The following is a 22,492-nucleotide window of genomic DNA, read 5'->3' on the forward strand; positions in this document are numbered from 1 at the left end:
TTTCCCCAGCACCATCACCTTCCGATGGGGCTTGGAGTGGGTGTTTTTCTGTATGTGTGGTTTTTTTGAGGGGGGTGATTATTTTTTTTCCTGCCAGAACGGATTAATGGGATTAAAATGCATTCCTATGGGAAATGATGCTTCGACTTATGACCATTTCGAGTTACAACCATCTTCTGGAACAGATTATGGTTGTAAGTCAAGGCACCACTGTAGTCATCTAGAACTATATACACATGGTAATGCACAGAAAAATTATATCTATAGTTACATGTGAATTCATTTTAATTAATAGGGTAATTAAATGGCCACAGAGGAAATGCTCTTGTGGAACCAAAATGTTTTGCTACATCCAGAGAGGCAGGAGGTTTCTTCTATGCATGCATCAGAGCATTCTTAGCAAATTAAAGCAAAGCAAAGTATGCTGCTTATATACCGCCCCATAGTGCTTCAAGCACTCTCTGGGTGGTTTACAAGTTAGTTATGCAGGCTACACATTGCCCCCCTTCCAGAGGGCTGGGTACTCATTTTACTGACCTTGGAAGGATAGAAGGCTGAGTTAACCTTGAGCCGGCTACCTGGGATTGAATCCTAGGTCGTGAGCACAGTTTTAGCTGCAGTACAGCAGTTTAACTGAGTGGTTAAATTACTGATATATTCCATTATACTTTAAATGTGCATGAGCAAGCTGCCATGATCAGTTATACATATTTTTATATATTATGTTGGTGTGGGATGGGAGTAAATAGATTTCTGATAAGACTGTATTTAGCATTATTGTGCTAACAGATTACGAACTGGATCCATATAGGTAACTTTAGGCAATCCCATATGTGTTTTTAAAAAAATACCTGATAGCAATGTGTCATATCAATAACTATTTATATGAAGCTCTGGTTTCACAAGTGATTTCTCATTTATTCTGTGGACGAATAGTCAAGAAGCAAACTGAAATATAACAAACATCTTGAGAGTTATGAAAATATTTTAAAGCAAAATAGAAACAAAAAGTAAAAAAAGACAAAACATTGTGGCACCTTAAAGACTAAGTTTTATATTTTTTTATGTGAGCTTTTGTGGACAAGTCAACTTCAGCAGACATAACAGAAGGAGATTTAACATGGCTTATATTTATACATGGCAGTAAAATACAGAGATTGTGGTTGGTTGGTAAGAAAGTGATAGCATCTTTGATATGCAGGTCTTTCATTGAAGCTTGTGGCATAAAGAGTGTGAGAACCTTTGCCAGAAAATAACAATGGATAACAATGGTAGAGTAACATGAATGTTAATTATATTGGCTATTTAGACTCTGATGAACTTTCCCCCCTACAAGCTTTATTTTGTAATCAATTGCAATAGTGTTTGAATTACCTCAGGCAATGGGTGACCACAAAAGCAGAGTAAAGAATCTGTTTTAGCTTTGTAGGTTCTCAGGTTGCTAAGGTGGGGGATAATTCACACACTACTGTACATACAGTATAATGCTTGCACAGACTAAGAGGGCTACCCCCTCTACAACTGCAACTATGAAAATAGTTGTTTGTTTTGCTTTTGTTTTTTTTTATTCAAGGCAGTATGAAATACTCCACACTGATACAAAAATATACAACTTTAGTTGTTTCAGGACAAAGTTTAAGAAACAAATATCAGTTACCCATCTCTGTTGAGGTATCTTGGTCTATAGTGGGTTTTTAAGTGATCCTGTGAACAACAAAGAAAACATTATAAAGATACTTCCTGAAAAGGAAAATAGAATGAAATATTTATTACAAAGATTTATATTTTTGATACCTTTCTATACTGCTTTCAGAACCATTCACAGTTGCAACGAACGTATCAGGAATACAACAAAACATTAAATGTAGTAGAAGAGACAGAATTAAATGCTCACTGATATCAATTATTCCTAGACTAGATACTGTCATACACGTGAAACCTTCATGTACCACAGTCAAGGAGAAATTCACATCAGTGTTAACTACATCAGTGAGAGACGTATCACAGATGAAAAGGTCCACAACATTTCATGACATATTTAAACATTTAAAAAAAAATTCCCCAGGAAAAACTAAAATAAAATCCAGAGCAAACTAACATATCTTACATGGGGCATACACACATTCACATTTAAAAATGCAGTACACCCTGCTACATCCTGCCTTCTGTAAGATATCTTAGATCAGGGGTCCTGGCCTGGTGCCGGTCTTTGGGCGTGCCAGAACTGGGCTGCAGACACGGATCTCCGACCCCTCCCAGGAAGGTGCGGCAGAAGGGGAGAAAGAGCCAATGCCAGACCAGGGATCATCCACGAAGGAGCGTATTCCATCAACTTTCTCCCTTCTCCTGGAAAAAGCCGCTTTAAAAGATCTTCTCCCTGCCCCGCTTGGAAAGGGAGGGCTGGTTGAGGTGGGGGGGCAGAGGAAGAGGACCAACGGATTGACTGTCGCCCCTTTCTTTTCTTTCACTTGGACTTAAAGAGTTGCACAGAAGGAGCCTGGGGTAGGGGAGGTCAGGCATGAGGGAAGCTCCTGAGAGACAGGGAGAGGAGCCCCTCCTCTTTCTCCTCCCTTTCATTGCCCCTAAAAAGACACACAGCCCTGCCCTGCTTGGTTTCCTAAGGCATTTCCAGTGGCCCTGGAAGGCAGCTTCTCTCTGCAGCCTGTGCGTAAAAAGCCCGCCTGCCGGTCCAATTGAGAAGGCGCAGAGACAGGCCAGCTGGGTGAGCAGAGGAAGCACTGCCTCTGGGAGGCAAGATTTGCAAAGTCGCTCCATCTCTCTCCCCCCTTCTGGCTTCGGCTCATGCCATCTCTCCCGCCAACATCCCCCGCAAGTAGCTCCATGTCCTGGATTCTTGCAGATGAAGGAGGAGACAGGCAGGCAAAGGTGGTGATGGGGACAGTGGAGCCCCGTCCCACCGCACGACTTCGCTCTTTCACTCACTCGTTCCCCAACCTCCCTCTCCAGGGAGCAGCCGGCTAACAAGGACCCTTCTGCTGACTTTGTCCAACAAGAGCCTTTCTGACAAGGCACCACTTGGTGCCCTCCCCAGGATGCCTCCAAGATGGCTGGGAGTAGCGTCCTTGGACCCCTTCACAAATTGCTGCCTTGTCGTGGTGAAGGGGCTTGAGTAATTCAGAGAAGCTGTGGCCTATGCCATGCAGGGACACCCAAGACGGACAGATCATCGTGGAGAGTTCTGACTAAACATGATCCACCTGGAGGAGGAACTGGCAAGCCACAAGAATAGCAAGGAGAGACAAGAGGGCCTTCTTAAATGAACAGTGCAAAGAAATAGAGGAAAATCATAGAAAGGGAAAAACCAGAGATCTGTTCAAGAAAACTGGAGATATTAAAGAAACATTTTGTGCAAAGATGGACATGATAAAGGACAAAAATGGGAGGGGCCTCACAGAAGCAGAAGACATCAAGAAGAGGTGGCAAGAATACACAGAGGAATTATACCAGAAGGATCTGGATGTCCCGGACAACCCAGATAGTGTGGTTGCTGATCTTGAGCCAGACATCCTGGAGAATGAAGTCAAGTGGAACTATTTAAAATCTTAAAAGATGATGCTGTTAAGGTGCTACACTCAATATGCCAGCAAGTTTGGAAAACTCAACAGTGGCCAGAGGATTGGAAAAGGTCCGTCTACATCCCAGTCCCAAAAAAGGGCAGTGTCAAAGAATGCTCCAACTACCGTACAATTTCATACGCTAGCAAGGTTATGCTCAAAATCATACAAGGCAGGCTTCAGCAGTATGTGGACCGAGAACTCCCAGAAGTACAAGCTGGATTTCAAAGGGGCAGAGGAACTAGAGACCAAATTGGCAAGAATAATTTCCTAACCTGGCAGAACAAGGTTTGTATTAATGAGCATCCATGATTGCACAGGTGTACAAGAATGCTGAGTAATGCTGAGTCATGGATGATGCAACATATGCTGAATCATAGATGATGCAACATGCTATGATTGGTTATATGCTAATATGTATAAGTATACGTGTGTGTGTGTGTGTGTGTGTGTGTGTGTGTGTGTGTGTGTGTGAAGCTGAACTGATGATGTACAGTACCTCCACCACTGATCCATTGCTTGATGTCATGCTGCCAGTTGGAACCGCTGTATATATTGTAAATATACTTTGGTGTCGGGAGAAGCTGCCTGTGTATGTGTGAGTTATTTGGACTGGACAAGACTCTGCGCCAGAGACGTCAGCTTTATGTGCTAACACAAATTGCTAACATGCGCTGGATTATGGAGAAAGCCAGAGAGTTCCAGAAAAACATCTACTTCTGCTTCATTGACTACACAAAAGCCTTTGAGTATGTGGACCACAGCAAACTGTGGCAAGTCCCTCCTGTTCTACAGGTATTTTCACAGGGACTCCCATTTCCCTCCACTTCATGAGGTAAATCTTGAGGATCAGTTCCCTCCATTACTATCTTTTTACTTTTTTAGGAGGCTTATATGTGTGTATTTATTTAGATGAGCTGGTTTATTTTGCAGAGAGATAGTCAAGCCTCTTTTTAAACAATTTTTTCCTTTCTGAGTTACTCTGTAGCTCTCCCTCGGCAGCTAAGGGTTGCTACACTGTTTCTTCTGGCATCCTGCAAGCCACTCACTTCTTTGGTCTGAGACGATCTATTTCTTTGCCTCCAGACACAAAACTATTTCAGATTTTATGTTTTCCAAACTTCTGCTTGTTCCTGTTACCTCAGATCTGTTTCTGACCCTGGCTTCCGTTTTTGTCCACCAGCGCTCCCTTAACTCTTGGAGCCTTGGATACAAATCTATTTACTGTAAAAGCATCTAGAACCTTGAAAAGCAAACCCCTACCTAATAAATCAGAGAATCTCACTGTATCAAAAATAGACCTAGTAGTGCACTCCAAACCAACTTGCCAGTAAATTTGAAGGTGACCTATGATAGTGGTCCCCCACATAGGGAAAACATCTCAACAAAATATTTATAGGTGCATTGGTAGATGAGGAGAAAGGTTTAAGGTGTAAGACCACAAAGCAAAATACAGCCATATATGGTCTAGAGGAGGGGAAGAAATTGCCTGCTCTTTCCTCATGCCATAAAGAAAGCAGGCTTTACCAGAAAACAGAAACTGGAAGAGGTCAAATGGACATCAGAGTACCAAGTGACTGACCAGCCATGGAGGAGAGCGTGGACTTCAGGATCTTACTTTAATATTTCAAATATGAGAAAATCTGCTCCTATAAATACCAACAAGATCCATTAAGACAGTCAATGTTGCTAATGCTACTTCTGCAATAGCAAAACTTTAATTTAAATATAATTAGCAAAAGCCCGTCATCTAACAAAAATACACTAATTATCAGCCCATCTCTCAGGGAAGCTTATTTCCTGCCACAAAGCAAAGAACCAAGTTGTTGCTTTTTGACTTTTGAGAACATGCCTTTTGCAAAGATGATGCACCAGTTTCCCTTCCAAGCTTCCTGTATCTCATGAGATGAGGGTTGGTCAAGATACCGTCAAGATCCCATCTCTTTCAGCCTAGCAGCTTTGATTGTAACCGACCTACACGTTGGCAAGGTGGCAAATATTCATTCCCTACTGACCCTACAGTAGTATGAAGGCGGTTTTAAGACTATATCAGGCCGGTGGCTCTTCATGGCCAGGCAATATCCGAATGGTTCCTCCCCCACCCCCTCCTACTTCCAGAGGAAATGTGATCATTTAGACCAGTGGTTCTTGACCTTGGGTTACCCAGGTGTTTTTGGACTGCAACTCCCAGAAGCCTTCACCATCAGCTGTGCTGGCTGGGGTTTCTGGGAGTTGCAGTTCAAAAACATCCGAGTAACAAAGGTTAAGAACCACTGATTTAGACTGCATAGAAACTTCATGGGGCAGCAGCAGCCATTGGGACGTGAAAAACGTGAAGCCCTATCTATGCTCAGCCTGTATATTCGGATAAAATACATCAGATACCATAACGCCGTAACAAGAGGCTTTCGGATTTTTCTCGCACCCCGAGAACTCTCACCACTCGAGGACTTTAAAAGGGAGCAACATATAGTGACCCGGCTTGTCCAACATAACCCCTAATTCGCATTAGACGCATTAGAGCTAAGGAAAGAGGTAATTGTAGGGCCGGGTCTACGAATATAGCCGCTTTAACTCTGGCGGGCGGAAAATGAGCCGAGCTGGGTCGAACTACCATCCTTGAGGGCGAGGGCGGCGGCGGCGGGGGGAGAAAAGGGCGACCTTTCTCTTACCAGGGAGTCCATATCGACTTTCCTCCTCACAAAGGCCGCAAAGCGATTCCGCCTCCTTTCCTCTTCCTCTGTTTGAAAACGTCGGCCTCTCCCGCGCCGTCCGCGCTCCGAAAAAGAAGGCCGCTCATTGGCCGGGAGACTTTGACGTCACAAAAAGGGAGGTTGGGGGAAGAGAATGAGCGAGAGGAAGGAAGGAGCCTGTCCTCCTGTCATAGATCTGCGAACTGTCATAGATCTACGAGCATCTAGTGTGGAGGTATACGCCAGGTCAACTTGCGGGTTTACTTTTGAGTAGGCCATGTTTAAAAACGGGGCAAAAGGAATTCGTGCAGGTACAATCAGCGGAGAAAGCTACGATTTGAATTTAACTGTTAATTTAGCATTCAGAGATTTTAATTTTTTTTTCACGACAAATAATACAGTCCTTGTCATGTCGCTATTTCATTTTACTTGGTCCATCCAGTCACCGCCATATATATATATTAAAATAGAATTCATTATGTGAATATTGCATTTAAAGTTGCTCGATTGAAATACTGTATTCATAGCAGTTTGTCATTGAAAAGAAAAGAGGAAACCATCCCTGGAGTGATTCCACATTGTATCTACAGTACATCTTGTATTGCTATGTATGGTGAGTGACTGGCTTTGGCTGGCAGTACTTAGTTGGATGTGTGCCTGGAGATTTAGAAGGGATAATACAATACAGTACATGTGAATAGAACTGGGTGCTGATTGTTATAATGCCTGGCTCTGGAGATGCTGTTTGACAAAGAACAGGACTCTATTGGTGCAAAGGCTCCATTTTGTAACACTCACTTTGGTTCTGCCAACTCTATTTGGTAGCCTATTCAATGACTTCCAAGTAACTTAAGTTTTCCGTATGACTGGGGGGGTAGATTTTCTGGGAGTTCCATCCACTTTAAGAAGTGGGCAGTTCTTTCTAACAAAAATACACCAATGATTATAGTCCTAACATTCTTTGCTGTTCCTTCAGGATTCATAGGTGTTCTGAAAAGAACATAGAAAAAACCATGTGGCCTTTGCACATGATCAAAGGCAAGAGTAGGCAAATCCTTATTAAACCACTAAAAGGTCACAGACAAATGCTAGCTTTTGGCCTGCTCATGCCTTCATCAGGCTGAGCGCTACTTATCTCTGGTTCATACAGAAAAAAATACAGGAGTTCAAAAATGGCTATTCCATTTCAAAATGGGGGTTGCAAAGTCAATCCAGGAGTGCTGGTTTTAAATTCCATCTCTGGCAACATCAAGTTGGCTTAAACTTGCCAGTCAGAAGGCTGTCACCCATTCAGCAGTTCCCACTCACTGATTTACATTGAAACAAGAGTTCCTTACCTTTTGCTGTGGATTGGGGTGACACAGAAATGCGGCAAAACTCTCATAACAGAAGTTAGGATAAAATTTAGTTTCCTTTATTGCTTATCTTCTTCCCTGGCCATCTTTCAAGCAGCATCCATGGAGATTTTTTCCTATGCTGGAATCTCCACATTGTCTCTTTTATTTAGATTGTAACTACAGTTGATAACTGTAAATGAACAATTTTTTTCCATCTTAATAAGTCTTTAGAATGATCACTTTTTACAGAAAAACGGCCAGACAGTGTGGTTGGTCAGCCATGGTTAAATCATTCCACGCTTGTTTTTTCTGCCTAGTGCTCTTCTAACAAAAGGAATAACACAATTCCCAATATAAACTTTTTTTTCTTTTTGCCAAAAGCCCTAGCAGCATACACTAGGTAGAGAAAGATAGGTGTCATGACAAGCACATAGCTAAAATCATATATTTAACATATTCACTCATATAAATCTTCTCATTAGCATTTTCTTCTCCTTGCTCTTACATAACAAGAATAATAGCATGCCATTAAGTCATTTGTGACTTGTGGTGACCCTTTCCATGGTTATCCAACTTCCATGGATCACAATCCATTTCCTCAAGACACATCGTGTGTATTTTGAGCCATGAGTGCTCTCATAGCCTCTTTTGTCATTAAACTGCAACAGTTAAGTCCTCAAGTGTTCTTGGATTCTGAGAAGTCTTCACTGTGCTGGCTATGGCTTCAGAGTTGTAGTTCAAGAACATCTGGGGATCAAGCTTGGAAACCATACAACTTCGAGCCTATGTACTTCCAACAAGAGTAAAACTCATTTGGACTGAATAAGATTCATCTTTCAATAAACCATGTATAAAATTTAGTTGTGGCTGCCTAAACAGTGCACCATCAAGTTGATTATGACTTATGATTACCCTTTCCACGGTTTTATAAGTATACAATACTCAGAAATGGTTACCATTCTCTTCAAGTATGGTGGGATCCCCCCCCCCCCCAATAGCTTATTCCCAGGAGATGGGATGGACTTGAAGGCTTTCAATGTATCACGGTTGCTGAAAAGAGGCAGATCGAGACTAAGTTCTGAAAGTTGCTTTGAACTCCATAGAATGTAGTAAAGAAATGCACGCTTTTATATGGAGAAAATTACGAGCCAGAATCCTACTGTCCATGCATGCTTGCATGAGGAAAATTGCAATGTGTTGGTAGTAAATGGCTACTCATGTGATTGCATTCTCAGCACACACACCCAGTCATATAATCCAGCATGTGCTTCCCATTCTCTCCATTTCTTAATAACAAGTCATCAATGAAAGTTTCTAGATGGTACAATTCAGCAAAGCAGCAGCAATCAATAATACAAGAACCCTTGAAGGGGAGCAGAATGCTGTACAAAACCAATGGCTTGCATAGTACCTCAGGGCATGCAGCAACATCAGAACCACCACAGTAACTCTCACTCTACCTGTAGAAATACCTCCCCAGCCATGGTACATACGCTGTACAGGTTCCCTCCCAGAAATATGACAGTAGCCAGAATGCTATTAATTATGTCCACAGGTGCAACTCTAGTGTAAATCTTAGTTGTGAATTAAGATATCAGCATAGGCATCTGTTGCCCCCCCCACTAGTCACATGACTCAGCATGCAACAGCAAGTTGCTGATTTCTTACAATATTTCACAAGTGAAATGTACACAGATCAAGTTATCTTCTGTAGTTTTTCAAGTGGATAGTAGTCAGTTCTCTCTCAGTTCATTCTAAATTATCTTTGAAGACAATAATAAGTCTTGAGTACCTGCTAGCCCAGCTCTCCTGGAGACAGGATCACTAATTTGGATGTTTATTGCTTTTTTAAAGTCACACCAGCCAACTGGTGAGCAGCCACTATTAGTCTTACTACTGAAACTGCATTCTGGCAAATAACTGGAATGGGGAACTCCCCAAATCACTATCAACATGAGCATGAAAAAACTATTCACCCTAAAACAGGACTCACCAAGCTCTGGCAGATGATCCTTGGTTTTTATTACATTTGGTCTCACACTGATTCTTTCTTAATCTATTTGGCTCAATTATTTGTCCAAGCCACCTCCCAGCTCAAGTTATTTTACTGTTGGGTAAATGTTGGATATGGAATTATTCTATAAAGGCTTGATTGCATAAAGAAATAGCACTAAAGACCAGATGTTGGTCTTCATTCCACACACTAACACAATATTATATATCTGACTCTTCGCAAACTGTTAGTAATTTTCAATGTAAAAATACATGCTTCATGATACAATATATTCCCACCCCAAACCAGTAACAAGTCATTCACATTTACATGGTATGTTTTCAAATTATTTAATATGAAAAAGACAAAACGCAGTTCTCATAACTGCTTAGGCTATACATCATATTTTGTGTAAAGAAATAAAAATCAGTCCTTCAAAACATATTGAAATTAAGTCTGAGATAAACACAAATTGTGGAACTACACGGAGACCTCGTAGTTTGTTTTCGTTTAAACTGAAAGCACTCTTTATTTGAGACCACATACATGAGTGGAATAATCCTCAAGATAGACTGAGCAGCTGAACAACAGGTAGGAGACAATTTGTTTGGACTGCTTCCTGTTCTCTACACTTCTAAAGAATAAGCTCTGCAAGGAAGACTTGCTGGAAAAAGTTATTCAGTTTCAAGTCTACTGATGTATGACATCAAATGCAGTTTTGCAAATGCAAAGACAGTCTTGTTGCTACTTTTGAACACTGACGAGTCTAATAAAACAAAATAAGAAGTGCTGGCACAAGACATGATCACACCATGACTGTAAAAAATAAGTAAACAAATAAATCACTCATCATAGCCCCGTGGAAATTCCTGACAGCAATCTTTGTTTTATTAGTACATATTCTCTCTGTGTTTTTGAGTTCGCAGTTGACTGCCAAGTCGATAACTATTTCAAACTAGAAGATAAAACCAACTCAATCAAAAATATCATTGGTATTACCATGTCATTGAACAATATGCCTCCATTGCCAACATGGCAATACACACAGTGCCCTTCCATCTCCTACTGTCACAGAGTATCTATCCTCCTAATTGCTTTAAAACACCTATTAAACAAATTAAATTAATAAACCAGTTATCAAATGTATTAAATTATAATTAACTGTAAACTCTGTATTTAGGAAAATACAATAAAATATAAAAAGAGTGACTACTTTTTAAGACTAATTCCCAAATAGTGGATTAATTTTGAGATGGACTGCAGCTCAAAAAATAATTACATCTTTGGTGCTCAAGTGCCTACAAAAACTGGGAAACAGATAACTTCTCTTGTTGTCATAAACTGTATACTGAATTACTGTGTTATTTAAAAATATTGATATAACTACAATTTTTAGGATGTTGCACTTTAGGAACACAGTCTGAAACCACTGCAAGTATTTTTTTTTCTGAAGAACTAAACATGTGAATACTAGACCTGCTGGAAGTACATTTTCTCTAGAAAAGAGGAGGGAACAGGGCAATGAAGTAAAGGTGAAGCTTACCCATACAGGGTTATCTACATTAAGAAGCAAAAATGAACCAATGAGATTGTACTGCACACTGCTTCACTATGGGCAAAATTACTTCCCTCCTACCTCTCCAAAAATGCATTTTATATTGGGCTATTTAAATTAAGTTATCTAAGCTGTTTCATTATTAGATCCATGACAACTAAAACATGAAGGTTTTGTCAAAATACCTTACAGAACCAACCACAACAAGAGGAGAAAGAATACTCTAAAATAAATGGTCAATATAAAAACACAACAGGTCATAAACCAAACAAAGCTGGTCACATTCAAGTCTTCTGTTTTGGGCATAAGCATACTAGTATTCATATAGGATTATGTACCATCTGTGAAACTCTCAAAAACTGTAGATTACCGGGCTTTATGTACAAAGAGCAACAGTAGTAGATAAATAATAGTACTGGTATATAATTAAGCATCTTGGGAATGTAGAACTATGCTTAAATCTGATTCTTCCTTAGTTATGAAAGTAGAGAATACAGGAAATAACAATTTCCATGAACAGAAGGGATGTTTTGTAATGATTAGACTTTGCAAATACACTGTTCTGCCACCAAGCATATAGTCCTGCCCTGTTTGGCTGATATATTCATGCAACTGTCAGAGTATCACAAACCTCAAAGATCTCTGAAGGAAGGATATGATAGTTGGCATATTTCAGCTAAATGCTCAACACCTGTATGTTTGGTTTATACCAAAGTATTAAGAAATATTCATACAAAGAATAATTAACCAACTTCTCTGAAAAAGCAGCTCTGAGAAACTATGTTCATGGAAAGAAAGGTTTACAACACAATTGGCATTCCCCTCATGGGCCAGAATCTTACCTACTAATACAATTGCATATCAGTTGTGTGTAAGCCTTTTGCCCTCCAACACTCAATCGTAAAAATAAGTGATTACACAAGGGGGGAAAATCACTGTACAATTGCCCTTCCATGTACACTTGTGATTTAAATTATGATTGATATCAAGCTGGATTTTGTCCACATTGTTTTACTTCAGTATGAACAAAAGCTTTTCAGAGAAAACAAAAAAATCATAATTCTTGCTTCTTCTCAGTCTGACCATATTTCATTGAAACATTTTCATACTTGGGAGTGTTAATTTCCTTCAGAGGACAACAAAAACAAGGATAAGCTATACTATTGCAGTGGATCATCACCAAAATGCTGGCCTATGCCTCAGATACAGCAGAGGAAAAAGAGTGTGGGAAAAATAAGCCTGAATGTCGTGCAATGGGCAGTTTCACCATAGTTTAATTGACATCTCATCTAAAAATCAGTTTTTGTAACACAGATTTTCTACTTGTTATTCTAGTCTTCCTGCAGAGATCAGCAGATGTATGATTTCTTCAAAAAGAACCCAAATTTCCAGCAAGCTGCATTTCTTCCTTAGCTACACATTGCTATGAAAATATTACAGACAGGTAAATTGCAAATCCAATTTGCGGAAGAGCTTCTTAGAACTCACTGATGTCCGCTGTGTGTTTTTGAATTAAGGCCTCACCAAATATTTAGTACCATTTTAAAAATATGGTGCCGCACTTCCATGGAGTCCTGCTACACCAAGAGCAGTATACCTGCATCAGTTATCTTCGTGGGCAAAATAGTATCTAACTGGTGGTCCTGGCAAGTCTTCTTCACCATCTGTTTCTGGAGCAAATGACACTGTGAGGTCCACATATTTCTTATTTGCTGCTGGTTTCACAAGTTTTTGCATCCTAGAAGACAATATTCAAAAATCAGGTGACTGCAGATGCACCACAGAAGAGCCAACCTTCCCTGATGTCCACAACTCAACTCACAAATGTTAATGATGCAGCTAATGTGGGTTCAGATAAGCACTGCACTATATTAAAAAATGGGCTTGTAACATTTGTTGTTGTTTAGTCATTTAGTCGTGTCCGACTGTTCATGACCCCATGGACCAGAGCACCCAGGCCCTCCTATCTTCAACTGCCTCCCAGAATTTGGTCAAATTCATATTGGCAGCTTCGATGACACTGTCCAAACATCTCATTCTCTGTCATCCCCTTCTCCTCTTGCCTTCACACTTTCCCAACATCAGGGTCTTTTCCAGGGAATCTGCTCTTCTCATGAGATGGCCAAAGTATTGGAGTCTCAGCTTCAGGATCTGTCCTTCCAGTGCGCACTCAGGGTTGATTTCCTTTAGAATGGATAGGTTTGTTCTCCTTGCAGTCCAGGGGACTCTCAAGAGCCTCCTCCAGCACCATATAATTTAAATAAACTGGGGGACAATATACAGCCTTGTCATACTCCTTTCCCAATTTTAAACCAATCAGTTGTTCCATCTCCAGTTCTAACTGTTGCTTCCTATCCCACGTAGAGATTTTTCAGGAAATAGATAAGTTGATCAGGCACTCCATTTCTTTAAGGACTTGCCATAGTTTGCTGTGATCCGCACAGTCCAAGGCTTCTGCATAGTCAATGAAGCAGAAGTAGATGTTTTTCTGGAACTCTCTGGCTTTCTCCATAATGCAGGAAATGTTAGCAATTTGGTCTCTAGTTCCTCCGCACCTTCGAAATCCAGCTTGTATTTCTCGGTCCACATACTGCTAAAGCCTGCCTTGGAGGATTTTGAGCATAACCTTGCAAGCATGTGAAATTGTACGGTAGTTGGAGCATTCTTTGGCACTGCCCTTCTTTGGGATTGGGATGCAGACTGATCTTTTCCAATCCTCTGGCCACTGTTGAGTTTTCCAAATTGGTTGGCATATTGAGTATAGCACCTTAACGGTGTCATCTTTTAAGATTTTAAATAGTTCAACTGGAATGCCATCACCTCCACTGGACTTGTTGCTTGCCATGCTTCCTAAGGACCACTTGACTTCACTCTCCAGGATGTCTGGCTCAAGGTCAGCAACTACATTGTCTAGGTTGTCCAGGATATCCAAATCGTTCTGGTATAATTCCTCTAAGTATTCCTGCCACCTCTTCTTGATGTCTTCTGCTTCGCTTAGGTTCTCCCATTTTTGTCCTTTATCATGTCCATCTCTGCACAAAATGTTCCTTTAATATCTCCATTTTTCTTGAACAGATCTTTGGTTTTCCCTTTCTATTCTTTCCCTCTGTTTCTTTGCACTGCTCATTTAAGAAGGCCCTCTTGTCTCTCCTTGCTATTCTTTGGAAGTCAACCTTTAATTTTCTGTAACTTTCTCTGCCTCCCTTACATTTTGTTTCCCTTCTCTATTTGTTCAGGCACTCTGTCCACCAAATCGAGTTCCTTAAATATGTTCTTCACTTCCACTATTTATTCATAAGGGATTTGGTTTAGATCAGGGGTCTCAAACATGCGACCCGAGGGCCATTTGCGGCCCCCAGATGATAGTTTGTGGCCCTCGCCTTGCCTGCCCCCCCAAAGCGCCCACACATCCTCTCATGTCAAGAGTAAAAAAAAAAAGCCTTGCCTCACTTGCCGCCTCTCTCCCAAGACAGCACTCTTGCACTCTCCATCCAGAACTGCAGCCTGCCAGCCAGCCCACCTGGCTGTCGGCTAAGGAAACTCCTGGGCGGCTTCCTCGGGCTCTTGCTCTGCTTGGCGGAAAATCTGATGCGGCCCAGGCTCACCCAGACTCTGCCTCTAGCGGCCCCCAGGTAAATTGAGTTTAAAACGCCTGGTTTAGATTATACCTGACTAGCCCAGTGGTTTTTCCTACTTTCTTCAGTTTCTTGATTTTTGCTATGAGAAGCTGATAATCAGAACCACAATCATCTCCACGTCTTGATTTTGCTGATTTTATAGAGCTTCTCCACCTCTGGCTGCAGAGAATATAATCAATCTGATTTCGGTATTGCCCATCTGGTGATGTCCATGTGTAGAGTCACCTCTTGTGTTGTTGGAAAACAGTGTTTGTGATGACCAGCTTGTTCTCTTGACAAAACTCTATTAGCCTTTGCCCTGCTTTGTTTTGAACTCCAAGACCAAATTTACCTGTTGTTCCTTTTATCTCTTCACTCCCTCTCCCTTCTTGAAACTCAGTAATCTGTCCTTCTCAGATACTTGTGCACTTGATTTAAAGCAAGTTGATTTAAGTTGTTATTTAAATCATAAATTAAATAAAAATAACTGGGTTTTTTGATGATTTAAAATTTAATTTTTAATACTTTAAATTGTGATTTAAATTATGATTTATATCAATTTTGTTTTAAAAACATGATTTTTATCCACCCTGCTTGCACAGGCATGAAACCACAGAACAAACCAATAAACAAACTATGGGGGAAAGGAGAAGAGAACAGAGTGCTGCTGAGATTATTTGGTTGAGTGAATAAAATGACATCTGCCATCCAGCATCCAATTCTCAGTGAACAAGATGAACTCACCTCTGTCATAGAGGTCTCAATAGAATACTGTATTCATGAACTCAGGCCAGAATCCAACTGATGATTTCCACTAGCATAAGTGATATTGTGCAAATGGCAACAAATTGCTGCTAAGTAATGGGATACTGGCTGGATTCCTGAACACACACACACACACATCAGGATTTTTTTTAGATTTACTATTTAAGGACTAAAATCCTCTTGGTGCAACTTTATACTATGGGTAACATCCCATGATGGTAATCTTTTAATTAGATTAACTGAAAGATTCCCAACCTCCCCCTCAGGTTCTGAGGCTTCCTAGAGATACCTTTCATCCTGGGGGAGCCTCTGGGAGCCTTGATGTGTGTGTAAGAGAGGGGGATTTAACAGCTAAAAGTTACCACCAGATCACCACCAACAAGACAGTGATCACTGGCAGCAATTTTTATCTATTAAAGCTTGAATATGGCTGTGTGTCTCTGTGTGCGTGTGTGTGCGTGTGTGTGTGTAGAGGGTCCCAGAGGTTTCCCCAGGTTGAAAGGCAGCTGCAGCAAGCCAATTAATACTTACGTCAGCTTTAGTCGTTTGACATGCCCTGGCATTACAGGGACATACAGCATTTTAACTCCCTGAACCACCATAGTAGGTTCAATTCCATATTTTTCCTGAAACACAGAAACATAGAAATAATTTAAATTATAGGACACAGAGAGTGAACTAAAAATAACAAAGGAGAACAAGAAACAGCAATAATATCCCCCAGCTGATGTTACTATATATTTAATATAAACATCTTACTTTGACAGCATTTATGAAGTCCAAGAGAGTGAAATCTTCTTTTCCATAAACAGTCCATCTATCCCAGATTGTAAAAGATATCCCATTTCTGTCACAAAATATAAACATGAAATACGTTTTCACCCAAAACTTGTTGCTGAAAGTTTTAAATTATTTGATATTATCAACAATTTTAAATCACAGCTGATTAATTAATAAAAGAAGCATGTTCTACACAAAGCTTCTGGATTTCCTTGGGACACTACATGTGACCATTAACTGCTCTGAGTACACTGCATTTTTTTTTTAAAAAAAAAGAGCTTAATTCATGCTATTTAAATGAAATGGGACTTTCAAGTTAACCTCAATGGGGGAAAAACACTACAGAGGCCCTATTTTCCATTTTTTAGTCTTTTCTGGCTTTCTGATGGAGAGTCTCTGCAATATGAAAGATTTAGGATTCCAAACATCTGTACTATTTCCTGCAGAGGGACTGATGAAAATGAAGTGGATGTTGATGTGATGATAATTTTGAACTTTAAAGTATTCTTAGTGCCTGTATAGACCTGTGACTGACTGATTTTTCTTTATACTGTTGTTGTTGTTGTCCACTTATTGAATGGCTGATTGTCTGTTGCCTTGTCCCTCCTTTGGGGGGGAGGATTATAGTAGTTCTGAGGATTATGTTTGGCTTAATCAGATCTACTCCTAGAAACCAGAATGGGAAAATAAAAGAACCCCACAAGATTTAGGTTGTGTTCACTAAAAGGGCCAGTAACTGAAGGAAGCCAAAACTGAAAGAGCCCCTCCAGACTCCAAAATGACAGAAATACTAAATTTTCTTCCCTGCAAACTCTATTTACCTTATTTCTGTTTTTCTCACTGCAGCTGTTTCCGTGAAAACAATTATTGGAATAGCCAGATTGAAAAAGCAGTTCTTATATGCTTGAAAGGGGTAGCCACCCACTGCTTTGATCAATTCCAATGCAACCTAGGGGGCAGAAGGAAATGTACAATCTGAAATTTTTTTTAACATACCTTATCACATGCTCATAATTGTAGACACTGCAGTTTATTCTAATAGGTATAATAAAATCAGTCTGCTGAAAGGAATTGGAAACTCTTTGAAGTTTGAGGCCAACAATATGTCACAGGATATCCCTTAATTCATATACAACTTCTGAAGAGAAAAGTAAACCCTGGGCAAAATGTTACCAAATATTTTCACTTGCCCAGTTGTGGGAACACAAGTACTATGTCTGTCTTCCAGCCCAGTTACTGTGCCCACAGATTCATCTTCCTAGGGGAAAATAGCTGAAATAAGAGACCTGCTATTCCTCAAAACCTCAAGGGGATGCCATTTCTTTTAAATCAGATGTTTACTGCTTCATCACCATGTCTTCTACTAAAAACAAAAACAATCGCACAAAAAAGGCTTTTATGAACAGGAAGTGAACCTCTGGCACTCTGAATTTGGGGGGGGGGAGGTATTATGTGGCCTATCCAAGAACAGAAAACTTGCTGCCAACCCCTCCAAATAGGTTTTTCACAGAGTTTTGAAAATACAACATATATTTTTACAATAGTGGTTATGTGATTCTGTGGCTGAAGTCCAATACTAAACTGTAACCTGGGTAGGACCATTGAATCAATGGAATTGTCAACTCACAAAATACCCACTGCTTTAACAGACCTACCCCAGTTACCTATTACTACTGCATTCCAGCGATTAACTAGTGGTCCAAACAATAACGTGTCCAAGCTCCCACTTTAGACCAGTTGACAAGAGACCATGTTCCTATCCAAAAGACACTTCAGTGCAGAACTCAAGTGAACACCATGGTTAGGCCATGTCAAGTGATGGTTCCAGGCGAGCAGAAGAGCTTTTGTACAGAAACTATCCCTCCTTGGCCAATTTCAATCTAGTGAAGAGATTAGTCTACATAATACTTTTATTTTCAAGAAAAGGAAACTACATGGAAACTACAGCAGTACGGAGAGTTGGGGTAGGACCAACATTTTGTATTCATGCTTACAAATAAGGCAATTCACCTAGAAGTCTTCAGTGCCAGAATGCTTTTTATGGGACATGGTACAAACGTAACTCATTTGTGAATAATGAAAGTAAGCACATATGGACATGTTGGAGCAAATACAGTGGGCTTGAGAATGCTAAAGACAACTTTGTCAAATAGAATTACACATAGCTGAACTTGAGAGAAAGGGAGGGAGCGGGAGAGAGGCTCTTCTATTATCTCTGCTATGTTTTTAATTACCCATTAGTCAAAGATGTTGAAGCAGGGGGCAGGGACTGCACTTTCCTTCACTCACCAAGCCAGACACGGCTGCTGTAGAAGTTGCAATGGCAGGGATAATCTTTCCCGCAATCCGTTTTGTTTTGAGTCTGTCTGCTGGCTCTATGTTATACATTCTGGCTCGTAAATTGGAAGCTGCTGTTATGAAGTCAATGTGCCCATTACTGTCATCATCCTTTTCAAAAGCAAGTTCCTTCATTTGTAAGTCATCTGTCCCAAAACAAAAGTCATGGTTGCTTAGAATTATGTAGGGATTCCTAGTCACTTTTTAAATATACTGAAACGCTTATTCTTTTAATTTACCCTTTTTTCCTTAAGGGAAAAAACATTCATACAGATGTCTTTTAAGCATGATGGTAAATGTACCAACTATATCCATCATACATCAGTTGTATCCCTTCCTAAGCCTCAGTCATATATGCTTCAGTTACAGCAAGGCTTGGCTGGGGTAATGAACTTTACATGAAGCTGCCTATGAAAACCATGCAGAAAAAATCATAGCTAATTCAGAATGTAGCAGCTAGACTATTAACCACTGACATCTCTTTATCATTTTGTTTGTTGCCCTCTTGCTAGGTACAAAGGGGATACAGTGGTGCCTCGACTTATGAAATTAATCCGTATTGGACCGGTGGCCGTAACTCGAAAATTTTGTTAAGTCGAAACACCATTTCCCATAGGAATGCACTGAAAACCAATTAATCCATTCTAGCCAAAGGAAAAAAATCCCGGACTTCCAAAGCTGCACCCGCTGCCCTCTGCCTCCTGTCCCTGCAGGGACAGGAGGCAGAGGGCAATGGGGATGGGAGGCAGAGGGCAGTGGAGGGGCTTTGGACATCCAGGAAGCCGGCACCCAGCATGGAGGTCGGGGCGACTTTCAGCTTCCCGGGCTTCCAAAGCTGCCCCCGCTGCCCTCTGCCTCCTGTCCCCACTGCCTCCTACAGCAGGGACGGGAGGCATGGAGCAGTGGGGTCAGCTTTGGAAGTCCAGGAAGCTGAAAGCCAGCCAGACCTCTGTGCCAGGTGCTGGCTTCCCGGGCTTCCAACGCTGCCCCAACCACCACACCGGGTGCCAGCTTCCTGGGCTTCCAAAGCACTGTCAAAGCGTGGCGGTCGGGGCAGTGTTGGAAGCCCAGGAGACTGAGCCTCCCTTTTCCTAACCATTGGGGTAAAGAAGCAGCCTCTTCGCCACCAACGGTTTGAATTCCCCACCTTTTTTCCCTGCCTTTTTCTCTTCGTAACTGGAAGCTCTGGCTGCAAGTCAAAGCAAAATTTTGCGGCCGGAGCTTTTAGTAACTCAAAATTTTTGTAAGTAGGGACGTTTGTAAGTCAAGGTCCCACTGTATCTAAGAGACAACTTTGTTCTATATTGCCAAAGTAAAAAAAATTAGAGGCCTGAGCAGTACAAATGTCTTAATGAGCAGCCATAATGTTCAGGTGTGTTAAAGTGCTGAGTAATAGTGACTCAGGAGGGCTGGCTCAAGGATGATGCAACATCTGTGCTGACTGGACACAGGCAGATGCACAAGTGTATATATGTGGACTGTGTATAGAAGATATATTGTATCTGCTTGAGTCACCTTACCACCAGGACCTGCTGAATTATCGCATGTTTACGCTAACATATATATGACTCACACAATTACCAAGGTCATTGGAAGAGACCCAATGTGCATCTCACCTGCATCTGAGATGCAGATGATGTGAACCATCTGACATTCACTGCCCATAGTGGTTCTGTTTAAGTTTGAAAAGTGGCATAGAAATACCTCTAGTAACTACTACTCACTTTTTGTAGCTTCATTGGCCAATATGGCAGTCTCCAACTGAATAACAGCATTCCTTTCATCTTCACTACTTACTGGAATAGGATCTGGTTTCCTCACTGTTTCATCTGTCTGTACAATCTACAAATATTAATGAGAAACAGAGGAGACATTACTCCAAGACCCCTTTCTGTACAAGAGTCTAGTTGATTGACACAGATTTGATGAAATGTTGATCTCATACTATATGATCAACAAGAATGACATATTCATAGATTTATTTAATAACATAAAAACTGTTTGATTGTTCTATAAAACACTATAAAGCACACATTTCAAAAGCAAAAATTGTGCCTCTGCAATTACAAATCTTATGGAACACTTGCAAAGGCACCCTAGTGTGGCTTTCTGTAAATATGACGCTCAACAACATATATACATTTAAATTGTTTGCTTCCAGAGATACTTAGATTCCTGAGAATATACCACTGAAAGAAAACCTAAATATATTTTTTTAAGTTAGGTTTATAACTTGAACAAAAATAAGTCTATTTTTATGTTATATGAAAAAGTGAATATAGTCTTAAATTAAGTTATCCAACGTCTCATCTATTTTTAATAGCACTTAATTCAAATTTTGGAAAGGGAAAATAAAAAAGGAAAAGAATTATCATTTATAAAATGTTTTAAAATATGAAATATATTTCACATGAATTATTTTCTCATAATGGTTATATGCATCCTGAAAATGCAAGGGTGGGCAACTGTAGCTCTCCAGATGTTTTCAGCCCCCAACTGCCATTGTCACTAGCATAGCCAGAGGTAAGGGATCATGGTAGGTGTAGTCCAATATTATCTAGAGCAGTGGCTCCCAAATTTGAGTCCCCAGATGTTTTTGGACTACAACTCCCAGAACAGCTAGTGGTGAAGACTTCTAGGAGTTTTACATCAAGAACATCTGGAGAACCAAGGCTAGAACTACTGATCTAGAGCAGAGGTCACCAACCCCAGGTCTACAGCCTGGTGCCTGTCCATAGCCTTACCAGGACTGGGCTGTGGAGACAGATCCCCATCCCCGTCCCGCACGGTGGGCATGTCACGCTCATGGTGAGCATGTCGCGCAAGCACAACACATCCCCCCATGAGCGCAACACACACACCCACAAGCATGGGGGTGCCCCCACTCCCCAACCAGTCCACGGTTCCAAAAAGGTTGGGGACTGCTGATCTAAAGGACAATTGTTGCTTGCCCTTGCTACCTCATACTGAAGAAAGAGGACTGATGTTAGGAAAGAATGGCTGATGTAAAGGCATAATTGAGTACATGGTAACTGATATTGTACAGGAAATAAAACAGGACGCAAGCTACGGAAACTCTAATAAAAATGCAGACATGGGCAACATTAACACCAAAACAATAAGGGGTAGAATGAAGAACATTATTCATTTGCTAAACTTACCTTATTAGAAGGTCGAAACTCATGAATCTTCAGCCCAGAAATTATCTTTAAAATTGTTTCTTCTGAGGTATCCTAAATTTGGTCAAGAACAATAGTGTCAGATATGAAACGATGTACCATCTAGGTCATGGAAACAAATGTGGAGTTATGGGTATACTAACACAAAACACAAATCCATGACAAAGCTATCCATGTAATAACTCAAATCTGTTTTCTTCCTATTAAACAGATGAATATACAGGAGGATAAAGCCCACAAAATGCATTCAGTTTAATTACTTACTAAGAAAAAAATAATATTATTAAGTCGAATAACAGGAAAAATAAGGAACATAAATAGTATAGGGATATTTGATACAGAACTGATTCAGAGTCTCTCTAGTCATAGCAAAGACTTTGGAATCAAAACCCCTTTGCTATAAATAGTAGAACAAATGTTTCAACTATAATACTAAAGGCTGGATTCTGCAATGTTTGTTTACCTATCTCCCATCTTTCTCCTAAAAGATGGCTTACATCATTAAAAAGGATAATATTTGAAAGCTAAAAACAGTAGGTTATACAAATATTTAAAAAGAATTAAATAAGCATTATATTTGAAATGTTAGATAAAAACACTACTAAAACAGATTTTAAAAAAAACAAAAATACAAACCACCCCATTTTAGAACTCTTCTTAA

General features: G+C 40.4%; 2 protein-coding genes across 3 annotated transcripts in view; both read right to left on the bottom strand.

Moving 5' to 3' along the window:
* The window catches only part of CENPC (centromere protein C), a 42,566-nt gene extending 36,181 nt beyond the window's left edge, over positions 1-6,385 (bottom strand). Inside the window, exons 1-2 of the mRNA XM_078377663.1 lie at positions 6,248-6,385; positions 1,658-1,704 (exon numbers count right to left, since the gene is read on the bottom strand). Of these exons, the coding sequence (XP_078233789.1) occupies positions 1,658-1,704; positions 6,248-6,259 (59 nt within the window). The 5' untranslated portion in view covers positions 6,260-6,385. The remainder of the gene's footprint in view (positions 1-1,657; positions 1,705-6,247) is intronic.
* Positions 6,386-9,932: 3,547 nt separating this feature from the next.
* Positions 9,933-22,492, bottom strand: part of UBA6 (ubiquitin like modifier activating enzyme 6) — a 55,575-nt gene continuing 43,015 nt past the window's right edge. For both annotated transcript variants that reach the window (XM_073003969.2, XM_078377662.1), the window contains exons 27-33: positions 21,814-21,885; positions 20,377-20,494; positions 18,605-18,798; positions 17,137-17,264; positions 16,295-16,382; positions 16,067-16,161; positions 9,933-12,891 (exon numbers count right to left, since the gene is read on the bottom strand). In XM_073003969.2, coding sequence (XP_072860070.2) covers positions 12,756-12,891; positions 16,067-16,161; positions 16,295-16,382; positions 17,137-17,264; positions 18,605-18,798; positions 20,377-20,494; positions 21,814-21,885 — 831 coding nt within the window. In that variant the 3' untranslated portion in view covers positions 9,933-12,755. The remainder of the gene's footprint in view (positions 12,892-16,066; positions 16,162-16,294; positions 16,383-17,136; positions 17,265-18,604; positions 18,799-20,376; positions 20,495-21,813; positions 21,886-22,492) is intronic.

Source organism: Pogona vitticeps, chromosome 6 (genome assembly GCF_051106095.1).
Source record: "Pogona vitticeps strain Pit_001003342236 chromosome 6, PviZW2.1, whole genome shotgun sequence".
Lineage (NCBI taxonomy): Eukaryota > Metazoa > Chordata > Lepidosauria > Squamata > Agamidae > Pogona > Pogona vitticeps.